The 23,933-nt window shown below is 44.5% G+C and overlaps 1 protein-coding gene across 1 annotated transcript in view; it reads left to right on the forward strand.

Moving 5' to 3' along the window:
- The first annotated feature begins 10,270 nt into the window (after nucleotides 1-10,270).
- Nucleotides 10,271-23,933, forward strand: part of ZEB1 (zinc finger E-box binding homeobox 1) — a 143,275-nt gene continuing 129,612 nt past the window's right edge. The window contains exon 1 of the mRNA XM_054991014.1: nucleotides 10,271-10,368. Coding sequence (XP_054846989.1) covers nucleotides 10,311-10,368 — 58 coding nt within the window. The 5' untranslated portion in view covers nucleotides 10,271-10,310. The remainder of the gene's footprint in view (nucleotides 10,369-23,933) is intronic.

Here is a 23,933-nt window from a genome sequence, read left to right on the forward strand (position 1 = left end):
TCCTCATCGTCTCCTTGTGCAGCCTGGAAGACTTGGAGCCGCCCTGCTTGTTCAGGTATGTCTTGGCGGACACGTTGTCTGTCCTGATCAGGACATGCTTGCCGTGGATCAATTCGGAGAAGTGGAGTAAGGCCAGGCGGATCGCCCTGACCTCCAGCAGATTGATAGGAAGCCGAGACTCCTCCACACACCAAGTCCCCTGAGCTGGGCGGTCGTCCAGGGTCGCTCCCCAGCCGGACAGGCTGGCGTCCGTGAACAACTGAATTCTCTGAGGGTTGAGGAACGACTTGCCTTGACGGAGATTGGCCATTACAGTCCACCATCTGAGGGCCTCCTTCACCGTCCATGGAACCTTGACCAAACAGTCTGTCCTGGCCATAATATGACGTTGATGCGGGCGCAGAAAATTGAGCAGAGCCCGGGAGTGGAAACGACCCCAATAGATTGCTTCGCATGCTGCCACCAACGTGCCCATCAATTTCGCAAGTCTCAACAAGGACGTCGACTGCTCCTGGATCACGGACTTGACCAGGTCCTTGGTCTTTAGTATTTTTTCTTGAGGTAACCGGATAAGTCCCCTCCTGGTGTCTAGGATCATGCCCAGGTGATGTATCGACTGAGACGGGCTCAAGGAACATTTGTCCAGGTTGACCAGAAAACCGTATGATTGTAGGCACTGAATTGTTGTCCAGGTGTCCTGAGTTGCTTGGCTCCTGGAGGTTGCTCTCAATAGAATATCGTCCAGATACGGATGGACGTGGATGCCGGCCTCTCGAAGACGCCCGATGGGATTGATCAAAATCTTGGAAAATACCCTGGGAGCTGTGGCGAGGCCGAAGGGTAGGGCTCTGAATTGGAAGTGGCGACCGGCGACGCAGAATCTCAAGAAACGCCTGTGTGATGGGTGAATAGGAATGTGTAGATACGCCTCGGTGAGATCTATAGATGTCATGAATTCCCCTTCGCGAAGAGCCTCCGATATGGACCGCAGTGTCTCCATCCGGAAGTGCTTCAGATGAATGAACTGGTTGACGAATTTTAGGTCCAGGATTGCCCTCCAGTCTCCGTTCTTTTTGGGGACTGTAAAGAAGATGGAGTAGACTCCAGATCCTGACTCGAGATGACTGACTGGCTCTATCGCTTGGATTTCTAAGAGATGCTGAATGGCCTTGAATGTGATCTGCTTTTTCTTTGGGTCTTTTCGGAGTGGAGATCTGAGGAAACGATCTGGTGGGATGGACTTGAATTCTATTACGTAACCTTGAGAAACAACTTTGATGGCCCACGCGTCCGCGAGGTTCTCCTCCCAAGTCCTTAGGAAATGATGTAGTCTCCCTCCCACCGGAAGACGTTGCGAGTCAGGATTTAGGGGCCTTGGAATCGAAAACCTGTCGGTCCCCCCTTTGTTGAGACGTCTTGTAGGATCTGGTTCCAAAGGAGGTCTTTCTGTGGTTTGGCTTAGGTGAGTTCCAGGAGGATCTCTTATTGTCCCGTCGAAATCTGGGAAGCACTTGGTGAGAACGAAAGGACTGGGAGCTGTAAACGCGCTGATCCGACCTCTTGATCGTCTTAGGGAGGGCCTTCTTCTTGTCGCGCGTCTCCACCAATACCTTGTCTAGGGGCTCGCCAAAGAGCTTGTCCCCCTGGAATGGGTAAGCCATGAGTATAAACTTTGAGTGCAGGTCCGCTGGCCAAGCCCTCAACCACAGAAGTCTCCTGGCCGCTGTCATGGAGGCTATGGCTCTGGAAGAAAAGGACAGGGCATCCAACGTGGCATCCGCTGTGAAGGCGCTAGCTTTCATAATTCTGTTGGCACCCTCCATTAAGCGTTTGCGATTGCCCGGAAGCAGTTGTGTGAGCTTCCTGATCCATACCACTGCTGCCCGGGAAACGATGGATGCAGATGAGGCAGCCCTAATTGCCATTGCCGAGGCTTCATGTGCCCTCCTAAGGGCAGTCTCTGCTTTCTTATCCAGGTTGTCTCTGACGGCTCCTTGCCCGTCTTCTGTTAGTAGGCCAGAGGACTGAAGAGCAACCACGGGTGCGTCGACCTTGGGGATCTGCAAAAACTCATTGGTAAAAGAAGGTAAAGCGTAGAGTTTTTTGACAGAGCTATGGTATTGTTTAGAGGCTGCTGGGGTCCTCCATTCTGCCCTTAGCTGCCTTTCAAAATATTCAGGGAAGGGAAAGACCCTTTCGGGGGTGCTATCTCTAGGGAAGAACTCCCTGTTTCCCTTTGGCCTGGATGATCCCTTGTCAGAGTTGGGATCTTCCTCCCCTCCCTTTGAGGATTCTTGTAGATCTAATGCTGCCAAGGTCTTGGAAAGCAGATATTGATAATCCTCTAATTTAAAGAGTCTGTTGGACTGTTCTGGAATGAGGGTTTCCTCATCCTCTTCCTCAGAGAGGAATTCCCCTTCAGCCCCGTCCTCGCTGTCTGAGGATGACTCCCCCCCCCAACAGAGATCAGACTCCCCAGGGTGAACTCGGGTCGATTTCTGAGCCGCCTTGGTGGGCCAGGCGGATGCGGTCCGACGCTGCTTGCTGGGGGGTGGGGGGGGGGAAGAGGAATGATCACTAAGGGCCCTGGGGGGAGGGTGACAGATCTTCCCAACCTCCTCCCTAACAGCCTGCCTTAAGAAGGAGCGAATGCTTCCTTGCAGGAACTGCTCCACCTCGCTGGGCACAATACCTTGTTCTTCTTCGGTAACCTCGGCCTCTGGAGCAGTGGAATTCTGTCCGGAAAATTTTTTAGCCATTTCTCCCGGCGGGAGGTTGGCAAGCACGTCTTTAGGAGCCGCGCGGGAAAAGACGCGAGCTTCGCCGGCTTTTCCCGCTCTTTCCGCGGCATCTCTTTTGGCGCCATTTTCGGACTCTGCAGAATGGCGCGAAGCGGTTCCCGGCTCCAGCGCTGGTCTCCGATGCTTCTTGGACGATTTACACGGCTCGCCGGCCGGAAAGGTGCCGGGAAACCGTTCCAGCCCGAGGGGCAGGACGGTACCGGGTAGACCAGTTGTCTCGTCGGCCGGGATCGCTGCTGCTGAAGCTTCGCCTTCGGCATCCATAAAGCTCTCCTCTGAGTCTCCAGGGTCCATTGTGGATGACTTCAAGTGAAGATCAGAGGGAGTAAAGGACTTGATAGACAGAAGATAAGATAATAAGGAGAGAGACTGAGAGATATAAGGGAGGAGAGGAATAGAGTCAGAGAAGGAATATAGATCAGATAAGAGAAGATAGACAGAGGATCTGTCTAAGCGACTGCTCTCCCTGGAGGCAGGAAAGAACTGGAAAGCAGGGTGTTCCAGGCACCAACAGGAAGAGGAAGAAAAAAGAAAATTCAACTTCCTGCCTCCCTGATTGGGCAAAAGGAAACACCCAAGATGTCCTCCTGCCTCAGAGGGAGAACAAACCTTTCTCCAGCCTCTTCACCACCGAGCTAACACTAACAGAACCCTCCTTGCATTGCTCTGAGCTCTTCCTTCCCATCAGATGCTTTTTTGGTTTGTTCTATATCTTAAGAATACTAGCATACATATGAAGATAGTGATCTCCCATTGCTCACGGCTGCTCACTGACAATTCTGTAATAAGGACACCAACCTGCTGCACCGAAAGGACTCCATCTCTTCTTCAGTTAACCCGCTCAGGCTCCTCTTTCTCCAAGCTCTTCTCAGTTTCCCTGCCAGATCACACATTTCTTCCTCTCCTGTCATCATCTCTAGCACCTTTCTACCTCCACCAGTAAGCAATGAATCATCACATACTCTAACCAAGTTGAGGTTGGCCTTTTATTTTCTCCCATCACTCTTCCATCAATTAAAATTCACTATGTCTTAGGTTCTCACCTCATTGGTTCAAAGCTAAAAGGTAATGAAATCTATTAAATCATCTACCAACTGACAATAATAAACCTGGCCAATCAGAAGTGACACATGTTGAATACTTCTGTCCCATATAAATATGAGACAAATTTACTGCAAAGCTCAAAGAGAAATCCACAATCATGATAATAAGCTTACAGTTCCATAGCTCAGCAGGCTGCTGAGAGACCTAAATACTTGGTAGCTTTACTTTCTCATAAAAGTAAAATCACTTCACATTTACCTCATTAGCTTTACTGTTTCTTAATATTAAAGATTATCTTATTTATACAGAACTATCTTATTTACATTCTTTATATACATTTGATAACTTTCTACCCAGGATCTTATCAGTTTCTTCACAGGAGCACAGCATCATTTGACCTACATTAGTTGCTCTATTTATCACGTGTATTCACAATCTCAGTGATTAACAGTGTAATCCTAAACAGAGTTACTCCTGTCTAAACCAACTCAAATCAGTGGGCTTAGACTGGAGTAACCCTTCTTAGGACTGCACTGTATAATAAAAGCATGTATCCCCCTCATGCATGAAAATGCATGTCTCTGCATGAAGTAAAAATATTACTGTATTAATGATTGTGTATGAAAAGCAGGAGGGTGGTATTTTAGATTAATTGAAATGGAATAAATGTTGTGCTCCTTTGTGTTTTGTTTTGCATTTTTTAAAAAAAATACTGGTTTTGCCACTTCAGACAGAAGTGAGCTGTGAAGAAGTGAGCTGTGACTCACAAAAGCTCATACTCTGTCACAAATTTTGTTAGTCTTATAGGTGCTACTGGACTCTTGCTCTTTTCTGCTGCTACAGACAGACTAACACGGCTACCCACCTTGTTCAGTAAGTAGAAAATAGGTTAAAAGTACAGACCTAAAAAAATGGAGAGTACTAGTGTATTATTTCCTCTCTTTAGAAGGTGTGACTATTGAGCTTTCTCTGGTGACAGTTCCACACTTTGCCCTAATGAGTACAAACATCCTGATAGCACTTCCTCTAATAGCTAACTTTTCTGGGGTTTTAATTTGGTTTTAATCTGTAATGTTTTATTTGTGACTTGTGTCTTTGAGCCATGAGGAAAGGTGGGATATAAACATATTAATAAATAAATAAAATTAACTTAATGGCCAGATCCCTATTAGCAGGGCTGTGAAATAGAACCTCTCATAAACAAGGCAGTTTTATAAACAGAGTGGGGGGCTTCAAAGGCTTGCAGGAAAAATAGTTTTAAAAGACTAGAGATTTATTTGGCATATTTAAGGAATTTAGAACTATGACAGCGTGATCCTAAGCAGAGCTATACCCTTCCAATCAATGGGCACCGTGAATGTGGTACAATGAAATCCCAAACAGAGTTATTCCAGTCTAAGCCCATTGATTTCAATGGGCTTAGACTGGAGAAACTCTGCTTAAGAGGATTTCACTATTAGTTTTCTACAAGTAAAATTGTAAATATACCCAGTATTTCAAAGAGACCTGCAAACTGCTCCACCTGTGCTATCTTAGCACATGTATCTTATTTTTTGCCATCTGAGAGGTAGAGGGGAAAAAAGCTAAAATTAGAAAGCAAATTTTGTAGTAAACAAAAGGGAATGTATATTATATGTATTATATAGACAGAAATAAGAAGAGTTACTCTAAGCCCACTGAAATTAAGTTAAACTTAATTAAGGAAAGTACTGCAAGTTTCTGATAACTTGGACTGTAACAAATCAAAAGCTAACATTATCCCATTTTATAAACCAAAGTTATGGCAGTTGAGAATTTTATTGGGTTTAGAAAATGTCTTTATCAACTTCATAATTCTACTTAGGAAATGGACTGGCGCCTTTGTTCTGCCTTTAAAATTCCATGATGATTTTGCAGATGGATGAAACGCTCAGTCCAAGCCCATTCAGAACTTCAATATGTTCTGCAAGGACTACTTTCCCCCTTCTGCCACCAATCTATCTTTCATTCCATTGGAGAGTTTGGCAAATCTGGTAATAGCATCCCAAACCCAGGCCCTGTAGAGAGAGGTGTACAATTATTACTTAATAATGGTATAAATGTGCACACAGTGTACATGCCCTATCTCTTTTTTCCCCTTTTTTCCATTTCTAAAATATCTGTTAAAGTTCCAAGGACCTTATCTTACAGACCAACAGGAATCTATTATGTTAATGAGGATGTACAAATGAGTCGTTGAACAGGAGCAACTTCATGGCCATCTTGCACACAGTAGCCAGTCTTTCAAGAAAGTGATGTCTGATATGTAGAATGCACAACATCATTGAGAAGGACTAGTCCCACAATTTTTGCTTCTCAGAGTTGCAAAAACTAGAATATTTCCAGTCCCCTCCCCCAGCATATGCTTTTCCTCTGCATCTCACCATCTTTTACTTCTTCATGGATTTTAATCACCAAACTGGATATTAAAGAACATAAGGGCACAAAAACAAACCATTGAAATAGGACTGCTGGCTCTTAGAATCACATTGACAGTGCTCTTTCCCAGATGTGTGGTAGTTTAGCCTTTGATGAACTGTCCACTACTTGAGAATCCATATGGTCTGTCCTTAGCATGAGTATTATTATAGACACTTAACTTCATACACTATAGTCTTGCTGCTAAAACAATGAAAAATTGTATTGTCAAAATTAGTATCTATTCATAGGTCTATACTCCTGACACCTGTTTGTACATTGCAGGCTCCTCCTTTGATGTTTTGTACGGGCAGGTGCCTAATAGCTTTTGCCCCTGGAGATGGATGTTTTCAGTGAACACAGAAGTGAAGTCTCAGTGGACAAAGCTAAGTATTTACAAAAATTCAAAACAAAACCATCTAAACAAAAGCAAATCCAACAAAAATACAGTTATCTTACACTAATACCATGCTTGAAAAATCAGTACTTGAGAGTAAGATCTAAGAGATTTGTCTTTGTCTGAAGCCTTGCTTTAGTAGCTAAAACATTCCTTTTTCAGCGGCGTAACTTCTCTTGCCTTCTAATAAGAAAATCATAAGTCCAAAAAATACTTAACAAGGTCCCAGTGCTGTGGAGCCAGCTGCCTTCTCTAAAACTTTAATATGTCCTGTAACGTGACAGTCTGCATCAGATATGCAAATCACCCAACACCTAGTCTTTTAAGAGCATGACAAATAAATCCCTGTCACTAATCTATGGAGGGTGGGTGGTAACAACAATTAGACAAGAAGATGAAGCTGCATTACAGATCTTGAGGAGAAATGACACCTTAATGCACAGCTTTCTAAGCAACAGAATTTTTCTATCATCAGCCAGCTAAGAAGCTGAGCTTCAGTCTCTTCTTAGTTTCTATTTAAGGATACAAGAATTACCTTGCAGAGTCACACCAATGTCTATTTTGTCTTATTTGCTATCATATCAGATTAGGATCTTGGATACCCAGGTTGAAATCTCTATTCTGCCATGGAAGCTTGCTGGGTGACTTTGTGCCAGTCACATATTCTTACTCTAACCAACCTCACAGGTTGTTGTGAGGAATAAGGAATAAGTTGCTTAGAGTACTCACTGAGGACAATGGCATGGGATATATAAAGTAAAACAAATAAATTTAGTCCTACATTCTTTTTAAAAACTATAGCAGCCCCTTTATCAGGCATACAGAGGCATGCTGCCATTGTACAAGGAGGATCTACTTAGCTATATTCCATTTAGCATATTTTTTACCACCAAGGTTATCTGGAGACTTTGGATTCCCAAATCATCAAAGGTTATTGGACAAGAGAAAGGATGTTAAATTCACACTATTTATTTGAGGACTCTTGGCACTTCCTAAATGTCACTGTAGAATAATTTTCATTATAGGTTAACTCTGAGGGTTCTCAATATTTTCTCAGACTACAAGATCCCAATATTTCTGTGAGCATTCAACAGAATCATATCATATTGACCACAGGAGGACACAAGTGGTAAATGGCATTCTTTGACCATGGAGGTAGGTTCAACATAGCATAATATTTTGTAAATGATCCCACTGCATTCCTAATGGTTTCTGAAAGGTCAATTTATTTCCGTATCGGGCAAAGAAGTAGTTAGGCCTCAATTGGGCATTTGACTGGTCGACAATAATATTGTCAAAAACGTAATGCATTAAATTAGTGGGACTATAAGATACTAATACTGCAGACTATACATATTCTAAATAATATTAATCTTCACAGGTACAGATTTTAAATTCCATTTTCCATGGTGAATAATTTTAATACCAATGCTCCACAAATAAATATAGCAGAGTTCGTGGCTCTTGCTCCTCCTCTTATGGCTTATACTGATATGCAGGATTCCCCTTCACAAGGCAAACCATGCCTGTTTCTAAATAGAAGGGTTTTCCACCCAATTCCTGCAAAGGAGTTGTCGCTCCATTTGTTATCAGTCATCATCATCAAAAGCCCAAAAATAGACAAAGAGCATTCTTAGAATATTTCATCACAGATGTATAAAATATAGTCTGTTGGCAATACTTTGATCATGCAGTCAATTATCAACCCCAAATTACCCGAGGCACGGTGCATTTTTTTTTGTCAACGTATGTTTTCCAACAGTGCTTCAATGGCTATTAGTTGTTAACATAAAGCTCTTAATGGCATTGGTCCATCTTATCTACAGGACAGCCTCACCCTACGTTCCACGATGGCAGCTTCGCTCATCTGACCAGGGCCTTCTGCAGTGGGCACCTTCCACATGGGCAAAATCAACAGCTTCTGTACACATTCATTCTCTGTAGTGACCTCCACCTTATGGAATGGTCTGTCTGAAGAGACCAGTAAAGCTCCCACTCTTCAGGCTTTGCAAACTATGGAAAACTAAATTATTCAAGAGGAATGTACTGTAAGGAACTGGTCTTAAAGAGATGCATGAGTACAGGGGTAGGGACTGTAGACTTTACTACTATGTACTATCTGTTGCGGTAAACATGAGATCCTACTGGATAGTTTCTACGCTGTTTAATATGGAAGTCTTAGAACTGTGTATATGCTGTTTTAGCATTTCTTCAACTCTGTATTGATTTCTTGCTGGTTTTAAATCTTTGCAAATTTGCATTATATACCCTACTACATTGTTTACTGAAATGTCTTTGAAACTGACAGTGCTGATTCACACTACGTAATCCACCTTGAGTCTCAGTGAGAAAAAAAAGTGCATAAATAAAAAATAATAAAAATAATAGACAAATGAGACCTCCACGTTCAGAAGCAGTCTATCAGTGAACACCAGTTGCTGGAGGGCTGTGGCCTTCCTGTCCTGCTTTCGTGCTTCCTACAAGCACCTGGTGGGCCCTAGCAGAAAAACAAGGATTCAGAAAGAGCCCTGCTGGATCTCACCAAAAGTCATCCAGGGAGTACTATTATACCCCATCTCAGTGCATTCCTAACCTTCACAAGCAAATAAAACGCATGTCCAGTGGAACCTACCAAAGTATGCGTTAATTAAACCAAACTTATTTAAAAAATCATTTTTCCTTCTTCCCCCACCGACAACTGCGATTTCAGATGGCCAGCCATGTTGGTCTGTAGAAGAGCAAGATTCAGGTCCAGTAGCACCTTAGAAACCAACTAGATTTCCAGGGTACGAGCTTTCAGATCAAAGCTCCCTTCAAGGGAATCTTGTTCAATAAATTATTACTTACACTTATATAAGTATTCACAAATATTTATTTATATATAAAAATTATATTATATATCATATATATATATATAAATTATATATATTAAATTATATTATGTATAAATATATATTAGATAAATTACATATATTATTTACATTCATAAACGTAAAAGCCTCAAATCATCTACAGAGTTCATAACTTTTCCTAAAGAAACTCCTCCTCTCAACCTCTTTCTTTTTTTTTGGTGATGGGGGTTTAAGAAAGACCCAAGTAACGGAAACGCACCAACTGTCCCCTCAGGCCAAAGCGCGCTCGCCCTTGTATTGGCCGTTGCCCCGCACAGGCGCTCGCGCACTCACGCAGCTTCGCGCGCCTGAGGAGAATTCATTCCCTGGCGTTCTCCCCACGGCCGTCGCTTTGGGCCCCCCCGCCAACAGACCCCCTCTACTAGCGCTCTTCTTCTTGCCCTCAGCTTCAAGCCCCGCGCGCCGGCTTCTACCTGAGGGCGGCAAGCACCGGGAAAACTTTTCCCTCTTGCCGGTTCAAACGCCGCCGCCGCTGCTGCCGTAAAGCGGCCGTCTCCCCTGGCAACAAGGTTCCGGCGGCAGTGCACTAGGTGTAGGAAGGTGATGTAAAAAAAAAAGTGGAGGAGGGAAAAGAAAAAAAAAGGCAGCCCAAACCAGCCACCCAGTGTCGTAAACCAGGTCCGGGCGGGGGTGGGGGGGAGAGCGCGGCGAGGGGGAGGGGGGAGGAGGGAGGGAGGGGGGAGGAGGTGACTGGAGCATTTAGACACAAGCGAGAGGATCATGGCGGATGGCCCCAGGTGTAAGCGCAGGAAGCAGGCGAACCCGAGGCGCAATAACGGTCAGTGAGCTCGGCCGGGCAGCGGCCCGCGCGGCGCCGGGGCGGCCTCGGGGGCTGGGCCGGGGGTCGGGCCGAGCCCTGAGGAAGGGGGCGGGAGGGGGGACGAGAGACGGGAGAAGTCGAAAGTAATTTCCCGGGCGCTCCGCGGCTCCCTCAGCACCGTTAGCTCCGCTACCTGGCGCCTGCCTGGCTCTGCCCGCCTCGCTCTCCCTCCCGCCTGGCTGCCTCCTTCTCCGCCTAGCGGTGCCTCCCTCACTGAGCTCCGGGGACCGTTACACGCCGCCCGCAGCCCGGTCGCCCTCCCCGCACTTCGCCTCAGCGGGTGCGGCTGGCGGGGGGGGGGGTGTCGGTCCTCCCCCCACTTCTCCTCATGGAAAGGGAAAGAAAGGGGCTGGCGGCGCCCGCTCGGCCCGGAGGCCGCTCCCTCGGCAGCCCAACTTGCAAACTTATTACCTGAACTGAGGCGGGTCTTTCCGGGGGGGCCGCCCCTCCCGACCCGCGCCCCAAACTTCTCTGGGGCTCCCTCCAGGGGCGCCCCCCGCCCACACACGGGGAAAGTACCGCCTTGTTGGCTTCCCCCTTCATCGCTCTTTTCTGTTGTGGTGGCGGCGTGTTTTTTTCTTTGCCGGGGGAGGAAGAGACTTAGTTTCGGGCAACTGCGTGTAAACTGCTCAACTACCTGGTTGCCAGACACGCACCGAACGTAGAGGGGTTGTGATGGGACTCATTCTCCGGAGTGTGGCGTGTTTTGGAGGGGGGGCGAGGGGGTGGGGAAGGAGCGATGGGAAGCACTGTTGCTTGCTGCAGTGTGTATTGATTTTTTTTACAAGGGAAACGCACCACATGCGCACCCCTGAGATCGCCTTGGAAGGGACCCCCCTCCTTTCCCTTCCTCCAACTCCTCCTCCCTCCTCTGCCTTTTCTCTCTTCACTGTCTTCTCCCCCCCTTCCCAAACCACTCGCTACTTTCGCCTCCGCCTCTTTTAGTGCCTGCAGTGCATGTTGATTTATCTCTGTAGCCATTGAACATATTGTTTCTCCTCCCACAACCCCCGCCAACCTCCAGATCTTGGCAGAAGTGTTAGAAGTGTTTTAAAACACACACGCACAATATATCCCCCCTCCCCAATCAACGCGATGGGGGTAAAGAAGGTTTCCTTTCTGTCTGGGTTGGGGAGGGATCGTGAATCGGCCAAGTTTCTCTCTCGCGCCGTCTTCGATTTCGAGGTACCTGTTTGTATAATAATCATAATAATGGGTGGTAGCGGTTTGCCCCCCCCCCTTTCGTTGCTGGCTCTGAGCAGCTGGCTACAGCCTATATAAGGAGTGACGCTTACTTTTCAGATTTAAAGACTCTTCTTTTTCTTCCTTTCTTGGTGAATACTGATTACTTTAAAATGAGTTGGGGAAACTGTATAGAAACCTAAGGGGGAAATAAATACTAAGAACTTTGGTGTCGTTGGAATTTGGAAAATAACAGGGAAGATCTTGGCCTCGCTGGTGACTTCATAGGATGTGAAATGGGAGGTTTTGTAACCTTCCTTGGCAGTTTTTTATGGTTTCGTATGGCATTTCCTGCCTCTGTATGGTTATGTATGGGAAGGGGTTTTGTGGTGGGTTGGAAATCATGACATTTTGCACGAGGTTTTAATATCTGAATAGGAATTACAGTTTCGGGGGGGGGGGGCTCACAATGTGTGAATTTCACATATAAACATTGGCCTTTTAGCCGACCCACAAAGTTGATCTGGCTCTACACTAATAGTTTTCGGCTCTGTAGAGGTGGATTTATTTTTAGCAGGATATATACGGGATATTGCAATGTTAATTTCCTGTTCTAGACCACATGTTTGTGTGTGTGTGTGTGTGTGTGTGTGTGTGTGTGTGGTATTGAAGCTTTATTAAAGGTAAGTTAAGAAAGTGCTGTTCTGTCTTTTACCTTATTTAAAATGTTAATGATAGAGAAAGGGGGCTTTTCTTGTTGCTGACGACATGTGTATGACATGTGAGTCTGAACCACCCAGTCTCTGGGAAGGAGCTGTAAACATGTTTACCTGAACAGGAAAGAAAATGGATTTTCTCTTAAAGATTCTCTTAACTGGAATATCATACTTCTAACGCATATCAACAGATGCCTTGAGAGGGTGCCTGAATACCTAGTTCTTGAAAGCAACCAGGGGGAAAAAGGATTCTGACGGCTGCAGCAAATGGCAACTTGTGCAGGTAGAAGAAAAAATGGTGTGTGAGGTTTCTCCAGCGTGCATGTCAGCCTTCTCCTGTCTGCTGCTTTCATTCTCAAGGGAGGGATTTATTTACCATGCTTCCTGTCAGTGTTTTTCCTTTGTGCTTAATATTGGGAAAAACATATTTGAGGCTGTTTAGCACAAACCGTTTTGTCTGCAGCATGCATGACTCGCAGAAAACAAAAGGTGTATGGGATACAATGCCGTTCCAGGTACCTTCTCATTTGTCATAATTTTTGGTACAGATCATCACACCTGTTCTCAGGGTTTGGTTAAAGCCTTTGATTAGATATTAGGTAATTCTACTGAAAATATAGTCTTTTATAAACAAATTAAGAATAACCATCACTGACTAGGCTAGATAATAGATCCTCGATCATAGAGATTACTCAGCAGTAGGTTCCTGTTTGACTTGCAAATGTTTACTGATCAAAATTGCTAGGGAAAGTTAACCCTTAAACCTTGGCCACAAATAGCCAATTGAAATGATTTCTGTGGCAAATCTCCGGCATAAAGGTGCTGTTGATCTCTTGCCTTTCAAAGATAAGCTCTATGTCTGCTAATCCTCTACAATAATTTTTATGTCTTCAGCATTAAGGAGGACAGATTATGAGAAACTGATTCACAGAAGTGTGGTTTCACCATGTTATGTTATGTATGGCTGCTGATCTCATAGAGTAGTATAAATTGTAGAAAAAAGGTAGAATTAAAAACTGCTTAATATTAAGCACTTTGGTAGAAAATAAGTGTATCTGCTTTAATTTTTGTTAAACTATTACTGTTACCATTTTCTCTCTCCTCTTTTCCTTTTCCCTCTGCCCCCTCCCATAGTATAAAGATATACTTTCTTGGTATGTTAGTTTACCTTTATCTGAAAATATGCACCGTTTTTAATCTCTGCAGGTAATGTGCTACTACAAGATGGTAATAAAAATGTTTCAGAATTATCATAGAGGAATCTGCAGCAGTGGCTGGCACTTTCTGTATAATAGATTAAGTTCATTCTGCAATTTTTATATATATATACCATTGCTTGAAATATCAGTATTAGACCTGGGAGATCACAACAATGGACAGTTATTCAAGAACAAAGAATTTAACTATTGTATCAATATTTCATAATTATCTAGTAAGTTGCAGCTATAATTTGATCCAGTCTGTCCCACACCCAAACCTAAGGTCACTCTTACCTCTCTAAGTGGGTTTAATCTAAATTAGCTATCATATTAAACATGACATTTTGAAATGACAATTTGAGATAGGAATTTGCTCACAACCTGAATAGCACCCCCCCCCCAATGCCACATATAGTTTAGGCTATATAGCAAAATAGCATCCAGACTCAAGTAAGTAAACTTGCTGGTTTCTTCGTTTAAAGGGAATTTTCTGTCGCCAGTAGTGGTTAGGCCTCTCTGCTTTCTGTTATGTTCCTGAAATTTGCAAGTGGTGATATTTACTCGTACCATTTTTGTTCAACTGAAATTCATAGTAGTAGGCATCCTTGCTACTATAGCTGCCAAATTTCAAAATCATAATACCGCAAACAAGTTGTATAGTTCTTTTTGGAATGTTCAGAGCACTTTAATGTGCTCACTCATCTCTATATCAGCCCTCTAAGATCAGTTACAGCCCGGAAAATCCACAACAACCATCAGTTAGTATTATTATCCTCTTGCAAATGAAAGACCTGAAAGAAAAGGCCACATAATAAATGAACTTTTACGGTGAGATTCCAGTGGGGCTTTGGTTCTAGCAACTGTATTGCCTCAGGACTTACAACAGCATTGGTGTTTTCTAGGGAAGTTCTGAGAGTGCTGCGATGCTAGCAGTAAAGCTGTCATTGCAGGTTCTTGTACTTCCTCAATGTGCATTAATTTTGTGCATGTGCACTGTAGACAAGTGCTGGTATGATCATAAATCTGGCCTGAGCAGAAGCAGCAGTGATGGAAGGGCAGGGCTGCTATTGTATCCAAGCAAATTTTGTGAATGCTTTTCTGATATGGAGACTGCATTGTTATCTTCCTTTGTAATTCCTACCTTGTCTCTCCCCCCTCCCCCATTGCCTCCAAAGTAGAATAAGATATATGATGCTTGTGGGACAGTGTATTTCTTTTCATCCCCATCTTTCCCTCCCTAACCTGTCTTCAGAAGCAGACTGCCACTTCCTTCCTTCAGATTTTCTTGGGGCCAAACAGACATTTTCCTTCCTGTTTTGTGTAATAGCTCAGAGCACATTGTTTCCAAGCTGTTGACTTTTCCTTTCCAAATTCCTAGCACAATACCATTCTGTTTTAGGTGAAATTGTATATGTTCAGTGATTCATGCCACATATTCACTGTCTAGACTTGGGTAAGTTCTTTTGGCCTCTGTTATAAATCTGTATGGAAGATTATTAGTAGATCTCCTCTGTTGTAAGAAGAACTGTGCTTCAACCAATTTTTATTGAAAATTTGGGCCTTGCATAAGATTTCAGCCTTACTGTATTTTTATACTCTCCTGAAGAGTTTATGTTTAGTTGCATATCCAGACTTATTGCTGTTATAATTGTTTTTGTGAAATTTCTCTGAACATGAACATTTTCACATTCTCTCTCATAATGTTAGTTTCAAGCCTAAGTCATAACCCCCCCCCCCCTTTTTTAACTACTATGGTTAAGTTTCCACTTTCCACTTTTTTTCTGCACAAGCTAAGATACCTTAATGTGCAGCAGCAGCTCGTCAAACTAGCCATGGATGTATATTTTATTATTTGTATAAATCAAAGGCATTTATACATCTATTTTTATGTGCTAATGGCTGCAATCCTGCATTGAATTCTTTCTGAAAATTCAGTTTCTTGCTATAAGTTCAGACATTTCCTGGAAAGTTAAATGACTGTTTTTTCCAGTTACAGATGGAGGAGAGAGAGAAGCAGGGGACAGGTTTTGAATATCAGGAAATGTTATGTTATCAGTGCAGTTATTCTTGTCTTTGAGACTATAGGCTAGGTCTTCCACTTTAGCCAAATCACTGTGTGATCCTTGCAAGTATTTCCCCCTTAGTTTTCTATTTACCTGCTGGTTTTGTGGGCACACCCTGCCACCTAGATGCAGTAGCAGTAAATTACTTGATACTATCAAATATCCGGCTTGGATTTGTATACACGTAGCTTCTATGGTATGTGACTCAGAGCTCTGTCTAAAACCCCAAGAACTTGCCAGCACTGCTAGCTAGTATCCTATGATTATTTGGCAGAGCAGGGAGAACTAAACAAAATATAGGTGCAGAGAACATAACAGCAACTCTACAACCCACCAATCACAACAAGCCAACAATAGCCCTGTGATAGTTGGAGATGGAAGCAGTTCTGGAGCATGCTAATGCAGCCGTGCTTCCCTGACATCAGCTGACCACTGCCCACATGAGAACACAACAAAGGAGGGGACTGCATTTTTTACTGTAAGCAGGACCATGGTGTGAGTGGGAAGAGCTCTGAATGCAGTTATATACATGTAGGTTTGAATCCCTGCCTGCAGCTGTGTTTCTTTTTGCTGGGAAGACATACTGGTAAGGAAACATGACCAATCCTAGCCTTATGCCTTTGCAGCTCAGCAGAGGCAGCTCTGATACAGTGCTCAATACCTTCTCCTCAGTAGGGTTCAGGTTTGGATGGAGGGTGAGTGGTGATCAAGTGCAGCAGTCTTTCCTCAGGGAAGGGAAGAGAGCCCAGGGCAGCCACAAAGGAATACGCAACAGCCATCCTGCAGCAGTTTTGATGTTCATACTAGCAATGTATGCCAGCTAAGCTCAGTATCAACTTAGGCTAGCAAGAGATGCTCAACTCAACAAAAAAGGGTTCTTTGGCTATATTTGGAACAAGAAAAAGAACAAGGAAGTGGTAGGCCCGCTGTGGGGAGAGGAAAGTGGAATTTTAACAGGTGATAGAAAGAGCTGCTCAATTCCTACTTTGCCTCAGTCTTCTATTGCAAGGGAAACTGCTCTCAACCTGGCAAAAAGAGAACACATGGCGAAAAGAAGGGAGCTGCAGCCTAGGATAAGCATACGGGTGGTATGTAAAAACCTAGCTAAATGAATTCAAGTCTTCAGGGCCAGATGAATTGCGTCCTAGGACACTAAAGGAACTTGCTGATGGTATTGCAGAGCCTCTGTCTTATCATTTTTGAGAATTCTTGGAGAAAGGTGAGGTGCCAGAAGTTTAGAGGCGGGCAGATGTTGTTCCCATCTTCAAGAAGGGAAAAAAGGAGAATCCAGCAACTACCAAACCCGTTAACTTGATATTCATACATCAAAACTTTTTAGAACAAATACTTCTGTGATTACTAAGAGCCAACACAGGTTCTTCAAGAACAAGTTATGTCAGACTAAACTTATCTCCTTTTTTGAGAGAGTTACTACTTTGTTGGATTGGGGAACGCAGTTGACATAGTTTATCTTGATTTCATTAAGGTTTTTGATAAGGTTCCACATGGTATTCTTGTTGACATTGGAAAATGTTGGTTTGGATCCTACCACTGTTAGGTGAATTTGTAACTGGTTGACAGATCTCACCCAAAGGGTGCTTGTAAATGGTTCTTCATTCTCTTGGAGAGGAGTGTCAAATAGAGTATCTCAGGGATCTGTCCTGGGTCTTGTGGTGTTTAACATCTTTATAAATGACTTGGATAAAGGTATAGAATGGATGCTCATTAAATTTGCAAACGATACTAAATTTGGAAGAAGAGAGAATCAAGATTCAGCTTGATCTTGACAGACTGGAAAACTGGGCTAACACTAACAATGAATTTCAACAGAGATAAATGTAAAGTTCTGCATTTAGGTAGGAAAAATCAAAGGCATGGTTATAGGATGGGGAAGTGCATGTGTAGGGGGTCTTAGGAGATCATAAACTGAACATGAGTCAGCAGTGTGATGTGATAGCTAAAAAGGCAAATGCAATTTTGAGTTGTATTCATAGTAGTGTCCAGATCATGCAAAGTGATGTTATGGCTTTACTCTGCTTTAGTAGACCTTGCCTAAAGTGCTGTGTTCAGTTTGAGCACCACAGTTGAAGAAAGATGTTAACAAGCTGGAATGTATCCAAAGGAGGGCAACAAACATGGGGTCTGGAGACCAAGTCCAATGAGGAAAGGTTGAAGGAGCTGGATATGTTTGGCCTGGAGAGGAGACGACTGAGAAGTGATATGATAGGCATCTTCAAGTATTTGAAAGACTATAACATAGAGGATGGAGCAGAGTTGTTTTCTGTTGCTCTGGAGGGTTGGGCCAGAACCAATGGGTTAAAATTAAGTCAAAAGAGTTTTTGACTAAACATTAGGAAGAACTTCTGGACAGAGTGGTTCCTCAGTCAAACAGGCTTCTTTGGGAGGTGGCAGGCTCTCCTTCCTTGGAGATTTTTAGGAGGAGGCTAGATGGCCATCTGACAGCAATGCTGATTCTGTGACTTGGTATGAATTGAGGCAGATTGTGAGAGGCAGGCAGCCAGGGGTGAGCTACTGCTACACACTTGTGGCCATTTATATGCCCAAGGTAATGCCAATCATTGCTTTGGGGTCAGGAATGAATTTTCCTCCAGGCCAGATTGGCCAAGGGTCCTGGAGGTTTCTGGTTTCCTCTGGGCATAGAATAGCTGTCACTGGAAGAGTGTGGGGAGGGAGTATCTGTGAATTTCCTTCATTGTGCGGGGGGTTGGACTACATGACCCTTGGTGCACCTTCCAGCTTTATGTTTCTAAAGGAAGATGGTAAAGGAAGGCATAGTGGAGTGGGAAAGCACAGTTAGTGTGTCTAAGATCCCCACTTTGAATATTGTATGGAGCTACAGGTATCACTCAACCCCGGGAGGAGTTCCCCACGCCCCTGATGTTCTCCATCAATAAACCCAACCACTGGGGATAGTAACTCTTATTGATGTTGGCTGCTCTGCTCAGTAATCTTGCATTCACTATTCCTCGCTGCACTGTGTGTGTGTGTGGGGGGGCATTTGTTACCACTGACCACCTCCATTCATCCCCCAAGCACTTGAGTTCCATCTTTCTAACACCCTTTCCCCACCAGTCATGCACTGCAACTGTGTCTATACTGTCTGCTGGGACTACTTCATGGGGCCCTGATACTGCAGTGCAATAAGTACCACCATAAGTACCATTTGTGTTTGGCCAGTAGTAGCAATGAGTCACCACAGGCTGTGGCTGCATGCTTTGTGTCCCTCACGGGTGGGAAGGGGGGAGAGATAACAGTGGTGATACAATGTCAGCATATCTGCAGAAATGCCTCCCTCCACCCACCCACGCTACCTACAAGTAGCAACTGTTAAGGGATGGGGTTTCTGAGGCCCTGCACAAAGTATGTATGGGGGGTGGGGGTGGGGCAGGATAAACACTAGTAGTATTTGCAGCCTGAGGCAAGGGATCTGTGCTTGCTTGTGTGTGTTGCATTGTCCTTGTACCCCCAGTTGGAGCAATGAAAACCATCATTGCTGTAACAGTTTTTCTTCTCTCAGGTGGTGGTTGTATGTGAATGCCATGATAGGGTCAAAGATTGTCTGTATCTATAGATACAGTAACTGTCTTCAGAATATGTGCCTCAGTGTTTAGTTGCCATCCTAAACTCTTCACTTGCTCCATATTGTTTTTGTTTATATACTATATGCTTAGAATATTATCCTGTGAAGTGTCAATCCCTGGCAGTTAAATCTCCAAGTTCTCCACAGTTAACACACAGGTGTTCCAGTTGAAGTAACTATATTAGAGATCCATTCAGTACATGGTGTTCAGACAGTGGAAATTGGCAGAAGTGACGTAGGTGGGGCTACCAGTGTTAATTATAGGGAACATTCCCACCTTTTGGGCAGAGAACCTTTACCGGGGGGCGGGGGCAGGGGTTGGAGAGAGACATTGTTTTAGAGTAGACAGTGAGAAAGATGAACTTATCTTTGGTTCTCAGGAAGAACACATCTCAAGCCAGTTTCAGCTGGCAGTCAAGGACACTGGCTCAGCAGAGCAAGAAAGAGAAAGTAAACATTTGCGAGATAACCTACTGGCATTGCAGCAATAAAGAACTTCCCATACTCTCAGAGACCCAAGACAGCACCCATATACATTCATGGCAGATATGCAGGAGGCATATATGAAACACTGCCCACCCCAAGAAAGTCCTCCCTTCTTCACAAAGGACCTGGTTTGTTTGGATAAGCCTTATGAAATTTACAAATCAGTTCGGGAGCATTTACATCTGAGGCTTTTACCCACTTCCTTTGTCCCTCATCAAAGTTCTCCCAGCGAATTAAGTAAAACACTCCCCCGTTTCACTTAGAGTCCAGAATGTCCTTCACTTCGTAGTGCAGTTGTCCATCCACTATGGGGGTGGGGGTCCTCGATCTGGATGCCATTTGTCAGGAGGGGGCGCTTTCTTCAGGAGGCTGAAATGGAATACGGGGTGGACATTTTTTAAGTTCTTGGGTAGAATCACCTCTACAGTGACTTTATTTATTATCTTTTAGACCAAAAATGGCCCCAAAAACTTCCACCCCATTTTTTTGCTGGGTTGCTCCCCCCTTAGATTTTTAGTGGAAACGTATACATAGTCCCCTATTTGTAGTTTCCATGGGGTTGATCTTTTTTATCAGCCTGTCTTTTGTAATCCTCTTTGGCTTTTTCCAGAGTCTTTTTAATTGTTTTCCATTGAACCTGTAATGTAGACCACCACTCTCTTAGGTCCCCTGGTGCATTGCTGCCTGGGGTTTTTACAAGGGCATTGCTTTGCCCTCATAACCATGTGCTACCATAAAGGAGGAGGCTCCTGTGGAGCTATGTACCATGTTGTTATAACGATATTTGGCAAAACTTAGAAAATCAGTTCAATTGTCTTGTTGGTAATCAATGTAGCACCTTAAAAATTGTTCTGATACTTGATTAACCCTTTCGGTTTGCCCGTCGGTCTTGGGATGATGGACGGAGCTAAGCCCTTGTTCAATTCCAGCCAGTTTCAATAGCTCCTGCCAAAAGTTGGCAACAAACTGGACTCCGCGATCTGATATCACCTTGTCTGGAAACGAGTGTAGTCTGACTACCTGTTGCATGAAAAGAGTAGCTAATTTCTTGGCGGTTGGGATTTTAGAGCATGGAATGAAATGGGCTTGCTTGGAAAATAAGTCAACTACCGCCAGAATTACAGTCTTCCCTTTGGAAAGGGGGAGATCCGTTATAAAATCCATTGAGATCACCGACCATGGCTGGGAGGGGGTTTCCAGGGGCCGGAGGAGACCTAGTGTTTCCTCCCCCCCCAACTTTCCCCATTAGGCACACTTGGCAAGTGGATATGTAGATATGTCTTTTCTGATGTTTGGCCACCAAAATTGTCTTTGTACCAAATGCAATGTCTTTAAATAGCCGAAGTGGCTGGCCAGTTTAGAATCATGTTTCAGCACCTCCCCCCTCAAACCAGCTGGTACGTATAGTCTGCCGTGATGGTACCATCCGCCTCCCTCTCCCTTTTGCAGTTTGTCTTTGGGCAAGGCATCTCCCTCCTTCTCTGCTTTCTTTTTCGCTTTCTCCTCCCAGTCCATGACTGAAGGCTTATGTTTCACTGGCTTTGCCTGGCTTTGGGTGGTTACTGCCCCCTGCAACTGGGTCAGAGAGAATATTGTGTCTACTATGTCTTCTCTCTGGCTCTCATGTTGGGGCATGCGCAAAAGGGCGTCTGCTAGGAAGTTAGATTTGCCAGGGAGGTGCTTCAGTGTGAAATTAAATTTGGAAAAGAACTTCGCCCACTGGAGGTGCTTGGCGCCTAATTTTCATGGAGTGTGTAACGCTTCTAAATTTTTATGATCAGTCCAAATTTCAAATGGCACTTTCGCCCCCTCCAGCCAATGTCTTCAAGAACATAAAGCCAGTTGAACTGCTGAAGCTTCTTTGTCCTACACCAACCAGTGTTGTTCGGCGTCAGAAAAAAAATTTGATACATAGGCACAGGGTGCAGTTTCCCCTCCTTATCTACTTGTAAGATAACTCCTCCCATGGCCACATCACTAGCATCCACCTGTACAACGAACTTCCAATTCTCATCGGGATGATGTAGGACTGGTTCTGAAGTGAATAAAATCTTTAGATGCTCAAAAGCCTTCTGGCACTCTGTAGTCCAATTTAATTTAGCACTAGGCTTCACCCCTTGAACTCCTTTACCCTTGGTTTTCAACAAGTCAGTTAAGGGTAAGGAAATTTGAGCAAAGTTTTTTATGAATGGTCTATAGAAGTTGGCAAATCCCAGGAACGATTGCAATTGTCTCCTGGTTGGGGGGGGGGAGGGTCCCCACCCCACCAGTGCTTGAATTTTCGCGGGGTCCATTTTTAATCCTTGCTTCGATATTCTGTATCCCGGGAAATCCAACTCTTTATGGAATTCACATTTAGATAATTTCACCGGCCAGTGATTATCCCAGAGAGTCTTTAGTACCTGACGTACTAGTTTTACATGGGACTCATAATCTTTCAAATAAATCAACATGTCATCAAGATAAACAACCACGCCCTTGTACAAATATTTGTGTAGTACTTCATTAGATTCATAAACACCCCCGGAGCTCCTTGTAATCCGAAAGGCATGACTTTGTATTCAAGTTGTCCCAAAGGGGTGTTAAAAGCTGTTTTCCATTCATCCCCCTCTTTTATTCTCACTCGGAAGTACATGTCTCGTAAATCCAGCTTTGAAAAAATTTTTCCCTTGAGACATCACTCCCAACACGTCTCTAATCAGTGGGATGGGGTAAGTGTTGGACATTGACACAGCATTAATCGCCCTATAATCAGTACACAGCCTTAGCCCCCCCCCATCCTTTTTGCGGAATAATACTGGGGGTGCATGAGGGGAGCTAGCCAGGTGGATGAATCCTCTAGCCAGATTCTTGTCAATAAATTTACACAACTCCTTACACTCCCCTGGGTTCATTGAATAAAGTTTTCTTTTTGGTAGCTTTTAACCTGGTATTGACTCTATGGCACAGTCAGTAGCCCTATGGAGGGAAGTTCATCAGCTTCCTCCTCGTCAAACACATGGCTCAAGTCCTGTTATTCCAGGGGAATTTTCTCAATTTCTCCTTGCGTTAGTAGCGCAGTCTCCGGGTGTGTGTGTGTGCACTACGTCCCCATTCTGAGTTCCATACATGACTTTGACACTCCCCCCCCCCCCGCAAATCGTAGTTCTCTGGTTTTCCACTTCACATATGGGTTGTGGTCCCATAGCCACCATATTCCTAACACCAATGGGAATTCGGTGGCATCAGTTACTACAAAAGTTCTGGCTTCCCAATGGTTCCCTATTCCCACTGGGACCATTTCAGTTTCTACATTGGCCGGGGCTCCTTTCATTCAGGACCCGTCGATTTGTTCAAATACAGTTTAGTTTACATATGTTCATTCCCAACCCTGTGACTAGAGCTGGGGCAATCAAGTCCCGAGTGTGTCCAGAGTCAATGAAGGCCCGCACTCTGATGTTGGTTTCCCGCTGGAGGTTAACTGTAGTCACTGGCATATAAAGTAAGGCCCCTTTTGGTCTCACCTCAGGCGATGGTGGCTCCAGCGGGACCTGTCACCGGGGCCTCCTCACGAAAGGTTGCTGGCATTTACCGCCTACTGGTTAGGAGTTTCTTCTTCCGAGGGTTCCTCACTCAACCCCTCCATAGCGCTATGGCCAGTTGCCTTTTTGCTTCTTTTTCTTGGAGCTTTTTTTGGTGGCTTGGTGGCCTGTGGAGCAGCTGGTTTTTCTGAGCGACTTCCCTCCATCCGCCCCTTCCTGCTCCCCGGACATTCAGCGGCAAAATGACCAACTCCACATTGTAAACAAAATTCCCTTCTCATGCGGGTAGCTCGCTCGGTGTCCAGGGAGCATGGGTCAGTGGTCTTCTCTTTCCTCCCTGGCCCCAGGGAGGTTTTCTTGGCAGCTGACTGGTGTTGCATTTTTATGAGCTTCACCACCTAGTCTCGGTTCTTGACCTCGCAGGCCAGTTGGATCCATCCCAACAGGATAGCAGGATTGTCTTGCATCAAGGCCACCAAGTCTGAGTTCAGGCCAGCCTGGAAAAATTCAATTTTGACTCCTTCAGACCAGTCATGTGCCTTTGCTGCATACTGCCTGAATTTTGCTGCGTATTCGCAGACTGGCCGGTTCCCTTGCTGCATCCGCTTCAGTTGTGTCCAGGCTCATTCTCTTTCTAACAGATCTTCAAACTGGGCCATCAGTGCTCATACAAACGTTTTGAGGTTTTGAAGCTCCAGGGCCCCGACCTCGTATAGGGTGACATACCACTTAGCTGCTGAACCATCCAGCCGGGA

This window comes from Eublepharis macularius, chromosome 11 (assembly GCF_028583425.1).
Source record: "Eublepharis macularius isolate TG4126 chromosome 11, MPM_Emac_v1.0, whole genome shotgun sequence".
Lineage (NCBI taxonomy): Eukaryota > Metazoa > Chordata > Lepidosauria > Squamata > Eublepharidae > Eublepharis > Eublepharis macularius.